Below are 15,467 nucleotides of genomic sequence, written 5' to 3'. Positions count from 1 at the left end.
ACACACACACACACACACACACACACACACACACACACACACACGCAACAGGCCTTCTAACGGCAGTGCTTTGAAGGCCTGGTAATTTTTGGGGTGTGGGCTTATCTCCTGTTAAGTGCACTGAGCCCAGGTGGATCTGCAGTACAGGGGAGGAACGTGGCCACAGGCCTTTCCAATAGATGGATAAAATATTCATCCTCGTAAATGATGCCTTCCTGTTAATGACAGGCAGATGGGAAGATCAAGAGGCCAGCGCTATTAAAACAAGTGAGATCTTTTAGATAGCTACTTAAAATACACAGGACCTAATTGGGAAGCCCGGAGCCAAGTAACATGGAGCTGAAAAGAGCTGAGAGACAGAGGTGCTTATTCCAGAGGTCAGAGAGACCGACCTGCCTTAGAGATCCTATCTCATAGGCTCTGCAACCCCAGCAAGATCCCTGAACCCCAGAAACCTCACCCCCCTTCTCTGGAAGGTGGGGAAGTGACTCAAGCCATAGTGGGAAATTTGAGAGATGGAGGTTTGTATGTAACCTCTGTGTTTGGGGGGGGCATCAATCATCACACATGTACCCCACTTCTGAGGTAGGACTTGCTGCCCTATCGTGCAAGCCAGCATAATTCTACAATGAGAACCCAGTCCCATGTGGTTCAGCTGCTTCTGGCAAGGTGCATTGCAAGCAGCAGACAGAGCTTACCCAGAGAAATCTTTGGCCCTCATTTACTCATTTTACAGGTGGGTAAACTAAGGCCCAGAGACAGGAAAACCCTGCCATTTAAATCAATGGCTGGAGCTAACACCATCTGGATCCACATAGATAGACATGTTCCAGGATGCTACCCCAGTACTATATGCCATATAAGCATGTTTCCATCTCACACTGACATGGGTTGGGGTAGATCCCCCTACTTTATAATTGGAGAAGTAAAGTCTGAAAAGCAGTAGGTATCTTGCCTTCCAACTATGACCCAAAGGTAGATAGTGAGAAGGGCCAAACTAGACCCTCAGCTCTGCCCCAGCCTAAGGCAGCTCTTTCTGGCAGTCGCTGGCACTCTGCTGTCCCTGAGTGCTGTGCAACTATACAGCTCAGCTGGATTCAAGTGCCTCTCCTGTAGACAAGGTGCTTTCTCTCCCTGGGGTGGCAGGTTAATGGCTTTTTGGCCTCAATGCTCAGACACCACAGGGTGGGTCAGGGCCTCAGATCTGTCTCTGGGGACAGGTGCAACTTTTCTTTCTAGAGACAGAAACTTTGTAAGTGAAGACTGAATACTTTGCATCGCAAGTAGATGCTCTCTGAAGCCATCCCTTCCTCCGGCTCTCACTGGTGGAGGCCCAGTGGGAAGAGTCTGGGGTGGACCCAGGCAGGCACCAATAAACTACTAGTCTACAAGGCTGGTTTAAACTGAGTTGTTGGGAGAAACAGCATTGGGCTTGCTCATTTCAAATTCTACACATTTGGTAGAAATTGAAAATAGGTTTTATTTTGATTTCACAATTAACACACGCCTAAGGCTGAATAATAGAACACACAGCTAAGCAAATTAAAAGCACTGATTAAATAAATGCATCAGATCACTCCCTTTCCCATAGTACGCATGCATGCTTTAGATGAAGACTAAGGTTCTCATTAGAGAAAAATTATCATATTTACTGGATGTGTCACTATACCGTAATTCTACTGGGGCCCAAGGTCCAAGCCCCGACATGGGATTCCAGAGGAGGCTGGGGCTCAGCCTCCACTTGCATCTGCTCCTCAGCCTTGGCTCTCAGGAGCTGTGTAAGCCTGCAGAGTATGTTCTAAACATTACTCCACTGATGGCCCTACCCACCAAAAAACAGGATTAAGGTGACCATATGGTGACATAGTTCTAAGAGTTGGATGAGTTTAAGAATGTTCTTGTCCCTTGCAAACTTGTCCCTTATGTATAGGAGGGAAGTTGGATTTTTATTTTTGGTTGTGAGCCTAGCCTTGAACGGCTGAACCATCGCTCCAGCCCAGGAAGTTAGGTTTTTAAACCAACTGGATGCATGCATTCCTTGGAAGGATCCTTCTACTTGGCGGATTGCAATTCTCCAGTGCACTATCTCAGTACAGTGGAATGCTTGGGTTGTATGCTTATGATGGTTTGAATAAATATGGCCACCATAGACTCATGTGTTTGAATGCTTGGCCTACAGACAGTGGCACTAACTAGGAGGTATGACCTTGTTGAAGTAGGCATGGCCTGGCTGAAGTATATGTGGCTTTGTTGGAAGAAGTGTGTCACTGTGGAGGTGGTCTCTGAGGTCTCCTGTGCTCAGTGTGAGACAGTCATATTCTGTTGCCTTTGGATCAAGAGTTAAAACTCTCACTCAGCTCCATCTCCAGCCCCAGGCCAGCCTGCACACTGCCATGCTTCCCGACATGATGAAAATGGATTAAAATTCTGAAACTGTAAGCCAGACCCAATTAGACGTTTTCTGTTGTAAGAGCTGTCTTGGCTGTGGTATTCCTTTATAGCAATGGAACCTTAACTAAAATAATGCTACTTAAAACACCTATGATCTGTTCCAGATTTGAACACTGGACCCAACTGGCCACTCAAGATTGCACCGATGAGGCATGGAGACTGCAGGAAACTGCCGGGGAACCAGCAGTCAGTGTTCCCAAAGGCATCTCCCACTCCTGGCAGACCAAGAGACCCTGCCACCTTGAACCTCTCAGGACTGAGCCTATTAGTATGCTAGCATTTGCTGGTGGAGGGTGCAGAGGAAGAAGCAAGGATGTTATACCTGGTAAATGTTCTCTTCTGTTTCAGGATCACGGATTGGCTCATGTCCGGCCTCAAACACAATGTACTATTGCAGGAGCAGCCAGAGAGGAAAAGGCAGAAGGAAAAAAAGAAAGAAAGAAAGAAAGACAAGAAAAGTATTTCCAATTTAGATGCAAATCATAGCAAGCAACACAGAAACAGGCACAAGAGGGGGCGTCGGGAATGGGCACAGGGATAAAACGGACCCTGCCAAGGGACACTGCAGGGTGTTGCTGCTTGGCCTCTGCAGTGAGGGTACTGGGCCCCTATAAGTCTTTCTGGAGAGGTGATGTCTTCATCCAGTAGCATTTTGTCTGCATAGCAGCTGAATGGAGTGGTGTCATCGGGCTACAACCTTGCAAATTTCACCCTATGTTCCCCTTGCCTTCCTAAGGTCCCAGGCCACTGCTTAAGAGCTCAGAAGCCCCAACCTCCCTGACCCCCTAAACAGAATCTTATCAGCTTAAAATAGTGAACTTCCAACTTTTGTATGTATACATTTCAGAATAAGGGGCTGGGGTGTTTCTAAAAGGCCACCGTTTTCATCCTCCATGAACCCAGTAAGCAGCGCTTGAAGCTCCTGCCATAAGTAAGTTCTTCTCCTTCATCCCTCAAAAGCAGGGGTGTGTTGAGTAATGCATTTCTGACTCGTGTTTACCATAGATCTGCTAGAGACTTCTATTTTGAGACTTATCTATTTGCCTATGTATCTATGTGTGTATCTACTCATCATCTCATTTTGATCATAACCATAGTAGCTGTTGCTGTGAACGTATGCATAATAAGGCAGACATAAGCCACGCCTGTGTATCCTGATTAGACATATGAGCTGAAGGTTTGCTTTTAGGTTCAGAAAGTGTGTATAAATCTTGTTCCACTTTTTCTCCTTAGAAGTAAGCACAGGAGAGAGTGGGGAAAGCCATTCCTTCCTTTCTTTCTGAATCTTTGTTTGCATAGACCTTGGACTTGACCTCAAGAGGGACCCTGTGCTATGGACCGTGAAGAGAGTACAGAGAAAGCCCTGGACAGAGATATCTCAGGATTCTCTCATTTCATAGCAGCTCTGTGCCATGAGCCAAATAATCAGAGGGCTAGCCTACATTATCAGGGCTTCAGAAATATTCTTCCATCCTTGCTAGAGCTCAAAAACCATTCATTAGGTTTGTGCTCAAATGTCATGCAAATGTCAGCCCCTCAACCCTAATTCTTTAGCTTATAGAGTCTACTCCCTATCCATCTTATCTCTAAGAAAGTTACAACAGTCGAGAGACCACTGAAAAACATTTATTTCTAGGATAAAACTTTCCAGATTGTGGAAGGGTCTGAAGCAAGGGCACGAAGAAGGAAGTGGATCTCTAGATCTCCCATCACGGCTGCTGGCTTCTTAGTGTGGAAAAATCCTCTCTCTGCAGAGGCTGGCAACCCTGGCCTTCAGAAATCATCTTAATTCTTCTGCAGGTTCTGCGTTCAACAGAATCCTCAAGTTTCAGTCAAAAGAGCCTTCACAGCTGCATGCAAACCCCTGATGTGGTTCAGAAATTACCTGGTACACGGGATCTTCAACATCCTCTTCCAAAATGGTCTATCCCAGCGAGGGGAGGGAGGGAGAAAGCAAGGGATGCAAAGGAAGAGAAGTGAGATTATCTTCAGATGCTATAGCACAGTAGAGAGCCAGCATTGATTAGGATAAGGTAGGAGGCCATTAATGCAGAAAACACACAAAGAGACTCCAAATCCTGCAGCTCTCTCCCCACCCACTCCCGGCAGTAACTACAGCAAAGCCAGAAAAGCTGTATGGGCCTTCAGTCTTCCTCGCCTGAACTCTTCCCCTGGATTAAAGAGTTCCCCTTCCGTAACCTATCTAGAGTCTCAGAAAAACAAAAAAACAAAAAAAAAAAACAAAACAAAACAAGAAGGATCCCTTCCAGTGGCTTGGTTTGGGTATCTGTAATCTACACAGGAACCTTTCATCTCTGCTTATTTCTGCTCAGCACCAGGAGGAGACGGTTCGACTTGTGGGTTTCCCGTCTGTTTACTGTGGGCCCTGTCTTCTGCAGTACTAGGAGGAACACATTGGTATACCTGGTACACGGCTTGTTCACACTGCTTATCCTTTTGTGCCTTTTTTTCCAGTTCTTCTCTTTGCTTCAGCTCATAGATGAGTTGAAAGAGATCTCTCAAGTCCAGGATAACAGGTTCAGCCTGGAGTAAAGGGTGGTGGGACACATTAATAACGAACGCTGCTGAACCGCAGCTACTCATTTTTGTCTGCGGCTCCAACCCGCAGCCCTTCCTTTTTCTATTAAACTGAAAGCATTCCATTCTTAATTAATTCTACCTTGTTTATATTGGTTTAGCAAATTGCTTCTAGGCTAAAGTTCATTTCTTCAACTAATTATATTTGCAAATTCATAATAATCATAAGCATAAAAAGCATTGCTTTTATTTATTAGTGATTCGGAATACAATAAAATTAGGGCAGGCCATATGCAAAACAGCTATTTGTTTTCTCTTATTTTCTTTTTAAATGAGGCTATGAACACAAGGAAACTTATTTGTATACGTGTCTCTATCTAGCTTAATCAGAAAGGGAAAGTAATTTGTCATTAGGAAATACCCATTAGGATTAGAAAATAAAGCTGAGTAGGCAGAGCCATGTTTCTTTGCTTTAAGGATGTTTATCTTTCCTAGGTGGGATTCTGCACATCAGCTGACAGTGGCAGTCCATCATTTGGTCAGGCTGGGTCTTGGAAAATCCACAGTATTGGCTCTGTCCTGCCCCGTAACAAGGAAAACACCTGTATCGGACAGGAATACTTACTGCCTGGGCTGTTTTGATGGCCACAAATCTGTGATTCCCTTCCTTCCCGCAAACGTATCCAAAAGCCCGGTGATCTGTGATGTCCTTCGCAATGTAGGAAATTTCATGAACAGCATGGTGATGCTGAAGGGCCTGGGGACACACAAAAGGAAGACAGTGTTTCAGGGAACACACCCCCTCGAGCTGTTGATCAATAAGAGATGTGTTTCCACCATGTGCGAAAGGCCCAAGGGGCTTTGGGAAAGCTGTTTGGTACAGATGGAAGGAAAAAGAGCTACGCCTGCCCTTGAGAAAAGGAGGTCTTCCTCCATGGTCTCACTGCTGTGACCAGAGAGAAACCAGGACTGTTCATATGGGGGTGAGCATCTGCAGAGGTGGTTTCACACTGCCTGCCAAAGCCTCCCAGTTGAAATCAGCCCACACGCTTCTTTCTGCTTGCAACCTTCACAGCCCAACCCCGTTCAATCTGTCTCGATAGTGAACAGGCTTACGTTCTCAGGCCTTTGCATACAGAGGGAGGGGCTGTCCCTTAAACAACTCCAGGGAGTGCTGTGAACTTCACGGTACTCTAGTTTTGCAGGGCTACTGAGTTTTCCCAGCAGCTGGTTGAAAAACAGCTGTGTTGAGGGATGAACAACTTTATCTTTTTCAAAGTCATTTGGGCAGAGGTTGGGGCGCATGCATACGCCCATGTGCACACACACACATACTTTTCATTGGCTGAGTCTCTCTCTGTCTGCAATGTCTGATTTCATCACCATTTTAAATTCTCTTTTGATGGCCACATGAAATGACACACTAGGTCTGTTAGCAGCCCCTGAACAGGGCTAGCCTTCCCTCTCCTTGAAGGACTATTCCCTTCAAACTCATGATGGATTTCTCCCACATTAATGGCCACAGATTTTGTTCTGATAAGTTTGTTTGACTTCAGGACCACTGTCCACACTAGACTCTGTCTTCCTGAACTCTGCCATCTTCTAGCCTTGCCCTAAGCTCCTCCCATTTCGGTCAACTGAAGAAATCCGGTTTATGCTAGTAGCTTGAAATTGGCCTTTCTGCTTTTGTTATTCAGGCTTCCAGAGGACCAAAGTTTTCCATCCTATTAGGAGATGTGCATCTCTGTGGTTATTTTCCTATAATAATCCCATATATCCTATCAATTAACACTCTATAATGGCTTGCAGATGCAAAGAGATGCTTGCAGTCCGCCAGCCCAGAATCCATACAAAGAACATTTTCTTTACACCAAGAAGCTTGACTTCTTATCACTGTACCAAAGCAAACTCCCCACCAGTCCTTTCTGCACCAGTTTACTTCCTAGAAAAACCACACCGAACGATCCTAATTCGAAAGTCTTGGCTCTATCAATAAAGGCAATAAAAAGGCAAATTCCAAAACCTAAAAGAACTTCCATTACTATGATGAACGATATGGGGAGAGCAGACATTCTTGTCTTGTTCCTCATTTTATTGAGAATGCTTTGAGTTCCTGTCTCTCTCTAGAACGATGCTGGCTCTGGGCTTGGTGTTGAAAGACATAAATTTATAATTATTCCTAATCTATCTATCTATCTATCTATCTATCTATCTATCTATCTATCTATCTATCTATCTATCTATCTATCCATCCATCCATCCATCCATCCATCCATCCATCCATCCATCCATCTATCTATCTATCTATCTATCTATCTATCTATCTATCTATCTATCTATCTATCTATCTATCTATATATTTGTGCATGCAAATGTTCAATTAGAGTTATATTGCTTATTGTTGCTATGTTCCCTAGCTTATATTTGAGCAAAATATACTCAAAATAGTCCAAGAAGGAAAACGAATGTGTTTTATGGTACACAAAATCTTTCCTGTTCCTGGATTCCAGGAAGGAGGGAGAAACCAAGGCATCCAGGCAGCCCCGCTAGGCAGGCTGTTGGAATGACTAGGGTAGGTGTTCTCTTAGGTTCCGCACCAGGCTTCCTGTCCCTTAAAGCCACTCGGCTCTCCTGGCTCAGTTGGTCTCTGGTTCTCATGAGGATCATCACCTTAATTCTAGAGCTCACTGGTCTTACAAAATGTCAATTCCTCAGCCTCTTGCTCAACTAGGCTTCTGACCACATGCATCATCTGCTGCTCTAGAATGTTCTGCCTTGCCTTCATCTGCCACGATGCAGCTGCTGCTCACCCATCTGATGACCCTTGGAACTCTCCCTTCTGCCCCATCCTCTTTCCAGGGGCCCATTGCTCCCTGAACTGCAGTGTGGCATCACCACCTCGGGTCCTTAGTCTCTCAACCGGCAATATGGCAGATTTATACTTTGAGTGGATTTTGACGTGATTAAAGTTGGTGGAGGAAGGGTTTGTTAGCAAAACAATCAGAATCTGCTTGTTTTGTTTCATCAAAAGGACAGATTTAGCTAGCAGAGGGAAATTGCTCCGAGAGTAGTAGTTTTTTTCATGGTGTTAATGATGTAAAATTGATGAGATTTATATTCACGCAACATGGGGCATTGATTTATAAGCTTTTGTGAGCTAGAATGGTATGTGGCAGGGGAAAATTGGAGACAAAGGCATTCTTTTCTTCTCTCCTTTTTTCCTGAAAGTATTTCTTTCCCTGCATAATGTAGAGGATGTAATCCACGTCTCCTATTAAATCCAAGTTTGACGACACTGCCTTATTGATTGCCAAGCAGAATATTGCTCTAAAATTAAGCAGCGATTAGAAATCTTCCTGGTGGAATTAGATTTAGAGATGAGTGTGCAATGGCAAAAATATTACCTACCAAGAAGATGGCAGATGGAGATGGTTTAATTTATCTATGAATCCTCATTAAGTATTTTAAATCAAAACATTCTTAATGCTTGATGATACCTAATATTACCTTGCAAAGTGTTAGCTGTGTCAGTGCGTGTGCACAAAGTACTTAAAGATATTTGTTACGGTATCTTTTCCCATAGTTAAATTTATGACATGTTAAAGAGCAATGCTCTCCCAGTATCTCACACACTTGAAAAGCAACCATCAGTGAGGGAATATGTCTCCTCTTTCCCCAACCTTCTACTGTGCAGACATAATACAGGACACATGGAAATATACACACACATTGGGATTTGGTAAATTCTACGGTTGTTCACTTTCATTTTCAGCAACTCAGAGCATCATGCAAATGCTTCTTCACTCAGCTTAGAAACTGTCTTGGTCTTCAAGCTGATTTTTTTGTTAGACAACACAATCAAAGGCACTTGGAGCCAGAAGGAACCTTAAATGCTACATAGCTTGGCTCTGGGTTTATTCACAAAGAGACCAAAGACTAAAGATTACTGTCCTAACCACTATTAAAGAGAAGACTTGTCTTTCTTACCCAGAACGGAGTAGCACGGATGATGAAAACAGAGTTATGTAGAAGCTAGGTCTCATTTTCATAGAAGCCTGACTCTCTAGTTTGAACAAGCACAAGTCGAAGTTCATCAACAGGGAGGAGAAAGCAAGCGAAATGAAGTACTGGATAGACAGAAGAAGTGGTGACTGCCTGAAATTCAGGCAAGTGTCTGAGGTCAGAGAGGGCAAGAAACAAAAACATACAGAGGTGAATTACAGGGGTCACAGAGAAAGTCGTCAGGAAAGCAAGACCTGGACGTTTACATCATCGAGGTCTTCAGAATCACTTCCAGGTCATGCTGGCTAACTTTGTGTGTGTGTGTGTGTGTGTGTGTGTGTGTGTGTGTGTGTGTGTGTGTGTCTGCAGAGCAACCAAGGCCAAAGTGTCAAAGAGAGGCTACAACTGGTCAGGGGTGACAAAAAACATTTCACTCAAGGAGTGTGATTCCATGGGAAAATTGGAGGCGTGGCAGAGAAGATGAGACCTGGGTGGAAAGTGGAGGATAGGAGAGGGCACCCTCTATCCATGCCTGGTTTCTATGGCTCATGGAAAACAGTGCCTCGGAGAGATCTGCTCTTGCTAGGAAAGCCAGATGTTGGTCTTAAGAGCAGGGCTTTCAGAACTCCTTATTCTGTGCCTTCTTCCTATACTGTGGATCAAAGCTGTCGGCAGGAGATCCCAGGGATGCCCCAGGCATCACCATCCGCAGTCCAGGCTGACTTCTCCATGAACTTTAGGTGTCCTGCCCTACAAACACCTCCCTTTTGGAGTCTGCACTTTCCCACCTCTGTACCACTGCGTCTGCGATTTTCTCTGTGGGTCACTTTCTCCCTCCTCTCCCCTGTGCTTTATTAGCTGCATAGGCAACTACCCTCTTTCCAGCACTACTGCTGCCGTCCAGCGTCAAAGTCCGGCTGCAGCATTTTGCTCATCAAGGAACCTTCCCTCACTCCTCCATTTCCCTTGGATAATTCCCACCCCTCCAACCCCATGGTGCCGCATCTACCCTCCCATGTAAGAGTTCTTTGATTTGTTTTGCCCCAAATCTATCCATAACATTCAGTGATTCTCATCACATATATGTACTACGGGTTGGCTACGATCTGGATCTATGCAGATGGTTTCATGGTCTCATAAAACAGACATGTGGCAAACCCTAAAACCACAGTATAGCATGGTAATATTTACATTAAATGCATGTTGCATAGGCTGGGAGCAAAAATCAGGGAGGGGACATGTGGAAGACTTGCTGGAAGAGGCTTTGAGCTCAGTCTAAGTCTTGAAGAATAAATGGGAGCTTCCCAGAAGAGAAGGGCAAAGGTTGTCTTAGCGAAAGTGCCTGGCTTCCAAGCACAGCTTGCCTCTCTGCTTTGGGAATGGTAAGTCTTCAGAAAAGATCCACGGTGGGCTCTCTTCGGTTCCTAAAAAGTTTCCTCTGGGACAATATGTGACTCATAATGCGTTCTGAAGGAGAGTAAGGGTGGGCGGAGCCATCTCTGTGTTCCCTTCAAGGTAGGCACTCACTGAATGGTTGCATTGGGTTAATTCACGACTTTTCACATAGGATTCATTCTGTGAACAGAGGGATTCTTAGCACCATTAAATCTTTTTCTTTGCATTTCCATGAGCCATTTAACAATGTTTAAATGAAGTATCAAATTGTTTGGGGGGCTACTGTCTGACAGAATAAATTACAGAGAAGACTTAATTTGTACTATGGTTCAATACAGCCAATTAAATACAGTATGGATTAGAAAGTCATCTGCCGAAGACGGTACCATTAGCTATTTTTAAGGAATGAGTTCTGTCCTGTTTAGCTTTCATAGAATCATTGTGTATATGCCCTCCCCTTCCCTGTCGTAATACTGTTCATGGAAAAACATCCATCACAATTCAAGTATGCTAACAACACCACCAACACCAACAAAGAAAACCAAAATTCAACAAAACAAAAAAATATACAAAATACAGATAAGTAGAAAGACACAGAATAAAAATAGATTCATGAAAAACACTACTTCACATGATAAGCAATTACAGTAGTTAAAACCTCACAAGACAAAGGGAGGCCTGGGCTCATTATAAAAGCCTTTCTCTTTTGTAACATATTTTTGGATGCATTCACTGTGATGCAGTGCCAACAAGACTGGGAGGCAACCTCTGTTCCAGCCCCCTGGGTACCCCATCATCAAGTGCTTCACTGAGCAGGTCAGAGGGAACTGTTCCCTGGTTGGCATCCTGAAATCTTCTTTCAGGTTTTTCTCAGATCGCATGGTCACCAGCCCCTTGATCAGTACCTTGATCAGCTGCCTACCTTGAGCAAGACCTTGATAATGGGGAGAAGTGAAGTGCTCTCAGGCCAGGGAGAACACAGTTTAAAACACAGCTCTCCCATTGGCCTGTGTGCCCCTTAGAATCAAAATCTCTCTCTCTCTCTCTCTCTCTCTCTCTCTCTCTCTCTCTCTCTCTCTCTGATGTCCCTCTCTGATTTTTGTAGACTATGAGGAATGACACAGAACCCCAAATGTTGCCAGATAAAACTGCCATGTATCTCCCCTTCAGAATGAAGAGAATACTAGCAGAGTTGAGAAGCTGTGGAGAAATACAGAGCACACAAAGTGTGTAGGTGTAATATAGGGAAAATGGCAGCATCTCTCTGGTGCTTTGAGGAGATTAATAAGTTAGGGTATGAATTGCTCCTCAGGGCACCTGAGGAGAAGGGTCGCTTTCTTGTTATCTGTGGAAATGCAACTTCTCTGGAGAGCTGGTCGACTGTTTCAAAGCCTTAAACTCATGCACAAAATGACCCCTATGATTCCTCTCATAGGGAATTAATTATCCAGAAATAATGCAACCTGCGGACAAAGACTTGGATACAAGACACTTCCCACAGTGCCAAAGAACAGTGAAAAATTAGAAATATCCAAAGCTGCTGAGTACTCACTGACTAGCTGAGAAAAATTCATGTTTCTATATTGTAAAACAATATGCAGTAAGGCAAAAATCATCCAGAAAATTAGGTATTATTTTTTGCTACGGAAATACCCTAGCAACATCCTGTTGAGTTTGGAAAAGCATATTCAAAATAGTATGTTCAGAATGACTGTGTTTTCTGAAGAAAGACAAAGATGTCTATCTATGTATTCCAGAACTTTGGAAGTCTATTGTTACTGTCCCAATGAAGGCTGTCACTTGGTGGAATTATTACTTATTCTTAAAATAGGACTCCTTTTATTTAGACCAATTGTTGGTACAATAATTATGCACACAAGAAAAATATAGAATGTTATTTCCGATTCTGAACTTAATTCGCGTGCCATCTTCTCTTCATTCCCACAAGCAACCCTCCTGGCCTTTCAAGAATCCCTCCCTCTCCTCCAATTTTAACTTATTTTTATCTCCTTAATGCCTTTCATTGCACCCCCCTCCTCATGCCTCCATCACCATGTCTTACCCACCAGGACCCAGCCATTGTTTCATACATGGATTTGGAGAGTAGCTCAGTCACTCCTCACATGGTAAGCAACCCTCCCCTTCCTGTGATAGTCACACCACGGTATGAAGGGACCGAGGGAAAAAAAGAAATTGGCAGATTTCCTCAAGGCTTTCCAGTATTTGAATCACACCAAAGCTTCCCATAGCCTTTGGAATAAAGTCGGCGAGCCAAGCAGTGCCTCCACATCTCACCAGTGTGAAACGGTTGCTTCCCTGTATTCTCCCAACATTTCCCTCACTTAATGCCACGTGGCTGTTTTTCTGGCCCATGAATGAGCCACCGTCTCATATTCATACACACACACACACACACACACACACACACACACACACACACACATATATATGCAGGCATATGCCTAAACTCCACATGCAGAGAAAGACCAGCTCCTTTCTGAATTCAGACTTTAATACAGATGCCACTTCTCTGAGGCCTCCCGCATCCTCTTGGGTTCTGGGCCTTTCATTGGGATGAACTACCTGGTTTGCCATTCTGTGGATGGGACTGGGTTGATCAGTATCTATCTGAAGGTTACAACAGCCGTTTCCTCTCTCCCTATTGATCAAGTACAGAGCCTGGTACGTACGAAGGATTTGGTGCATTTGTACTTAAAAATATAGATAACATACAATTTGGCATTTTAAGTATGCAATTCAGTGGCATTTAGCATAATCACATTGTTCTGAAATCATCCACCTGCACAAAATTCTAAGCTTCCCAAACTGACATTCTATATCAATAAACAGCTCTTTGCCTTCCCTGATAGCTACTGGCAACTGCTAGTCTATCTCCGTTTGTACATCTGTCAGTATATATTTTAAAGTGAAAATCTGCAATGAATGAATCAGCAGGAGCTGGGGTGCAAGTCTGTTCTGAGCCCCCTCTAGCCCCATGAATGCTTCATCTGTTTGCCTAAACCTTCTTTTTCCCTGGCAATTAAAATTCGATGTGGGGCCCAGGAAATGCCTGCGTCCTCTCTAGCCCTCAGCATTTCTTTGACTCTTCTGTAAATCTCCTAAGATGATAACAGCTATAACAGTTTCTTAACAGCTCTCTAGTCATATGGTATAAACGTACAGATCTGGAAAGATGTGACAAGGACCTTGCTTAAAACAGGGAGAGATGAGTTAGTCAACTGGCAAAAAGCATCCCAGACCTGTGATAAAATGTGGTACCCAGGCAAAGAGCCAGGTGTGCTCAATCACTTAGCAATCAGCCAAGTGACATGGAAGCTGATTTGTAAAAATTCACCAGGGAAACAGGCCTGAACAGTAGGCTTCCTAACACTTGGGCTCACTCGAAACCCCCAGAGCTCATGAGCTAGGGTACCTATAACATCGTTACCATTGGTAGATTGGCCTGGATGACCCCATGACTTAAAACTCAGTCTCCTACATACAGCAGGTTCTGGTAGAGGAAACATAAGGTATGTCATGTGATGGAGGGATTTTAATCTTTCCATGGCTCTGTGGCCTTGAGAAAAATCACCTTCTTATATGGAGCCTCGGCTCCTTTGCATGGAAAACCAAAAGGATTCTTCCCTCACAGGGCTGGGAAGCAGTCTACTTAGTATATCCAGCAGATCAGATGGAAGACACTTCACTTAGAGATCCCCACCCCCACCCCTCAAGAGGCAAATGAGTTAAAGATTCTCAGTCCAACATCTCTACATTATAGATTACTGCAGTGCCGGTAGCCAGGGTTCACACTCTCCAAGGCCTTCCTTGGAGCTAACAGGGTAACGTCTGGGAGGCAACAAAGTGTGGTAAGATTGTGTCTGGGACATCAAGTTACAGAAAACCCAAACCTGAAGACTAACTTCTGACTTTGTACTGGGATCTAAGAATCTGGATCCTATCATTCCTAGAATCTACCCTACAATTTTCAGTTACACAAATCAGTAATTTCCTTCTGTCACTTACATTTTTTTTTTTTTTTTTTTTTTTTTTGAGATCAGTTTATTTGACTCAAGTTTTCTAGCACTTGAAACCCAGGGATTTCTGAATATTGGCCACTATCGGTATCTATGTCACTGGAGAAAACAGGCTTAGGACACATGGGACAGGGGAAACTCCAGGGCATGCCTGGCTCCTTATCAGCAGTAATTCATGTTGGAATTATAATTTTTCAGCTTCGGATATATATTAGAATAAAGTAAGTACATAAATACATTGTTATAAGCAACCAAAAGGGTCCATAGGATAGAGATGAGACACTGATATGATGTTAAATTTGAAATTGAAACATTGATATCAGGTTATGATTTTTTTTTTAAAAAAAATATGTTTCTAGCACTGTTTGCTGAAAGGGCCTAGAACCAATGAAACTCCAGAAGCTCTGAGCCCTTTGGACATGAATAGTATCTGTTTAGTTACTGATCTCTTAACCCCTCTAGAGCCAGAGAAAGTAAATGTGGCAGGAGGTTACGTTTCAGAGTTAGCCTTACACAATTTTCTGTGTGGTTGGACGTTTTCATGATAAGTCTTTGAGGACAGATAGATCTCAGAATGTTTGTTCCCCCTTCTCTCTTGCTGTCTTCATTCATAGCGTGATGAAGACATCAGTGATGGGGTGGGGAGCATAGCATACTTTAAGGCCCTTGCCCAAGAACAGCTGCACTTAAGGCACTGACAACTTCCGTGACTTTGCTGAAAGTAGGTTAGAGAAAAGCCTTTATCATGTCCACCTGAGCAGCCACTGCTTCTAAACCTGCGGGCGACTTTATAGACACACTGTGCTGAGAAGCACTGAGCAGGGCAGCCACCACTTTCCTGGGCTCTTCTCCTATCCCAGGAAGGATAGCAGGTCATCAGCTGTTGCCTTTCAGTTTGTAACAGCATTTTAAATGCTCAGGTGGAACGGACATGGCGACAATGGGGACAATTTATACTCTTGAAGAGCTGGTGTGTGTGTGTGGTGTATGTGGTGTGTGTGTGTGTGTGTGTGTGTGTGTGTGAAAGAGAGAGAGAGAGAGAGA

At 43.9% G+C, this 15,467-nt stretch overlaps 1 protein-coding gene across 5 annotated transcripts in view; it reads right to left on the bottom strand.

The window, feature by feature from the left end:
• The window catches only part of Dab1 (DAB adaptor protein 1), a 1,123,238-nt gene that overhangs the window by 59,070 nt on the left and 1,048,701 nt on the right, over positions 1–15,467 (bottom strand). For 3 of the 5 annotated variants that reach the window (XM_029539573.1, XM_029539574.1, XM_021199768.2), the window contains 4 exons: positions 5,615–5,746; positions 4,876–4,995; positions 4,337–4,375; positions 2,774–2,839 (listed from right to left, as the gene is read on the bottom strand). In XM_029539573.1, the coding sequence (XP_029395433.1) occupies positions 2,774–2,839; positions 4,337–4,375; positions 4,876–4,995; positions 5,615–5,746 (357 nt within the window). Of the gene's footprint in view, positions 1–2,773; positions 2,840–4,062; positions 4,255–4,336; positions 4,376–4,875; positions 4,996–5,614; positions 5,747–15,467 lie in introns of those variants that run through there. The other 2 variants (XM_029539576.1, XM_029539575.1) reach the window with 2 other exon arrangements.

This window comes from Mus pahari, chromosome 6 (genome assembly GCF_900095145.1).
Source record: "Mus pahari chromosome 6, PAHARI_EIJ_v1.1, whole genome shotgun sequence".
Taxonomy (NCBI): domain Eukaryota; kingdom Metazoa; phylum Chordata; class Mammalia; order Rodentia; family Muridae; genus Mus; species Mus pahari.
Note: the sequence above shows the minus strand (reverse complement) of the source record. Positions and strands in the feature narration are given on the sequence as shown.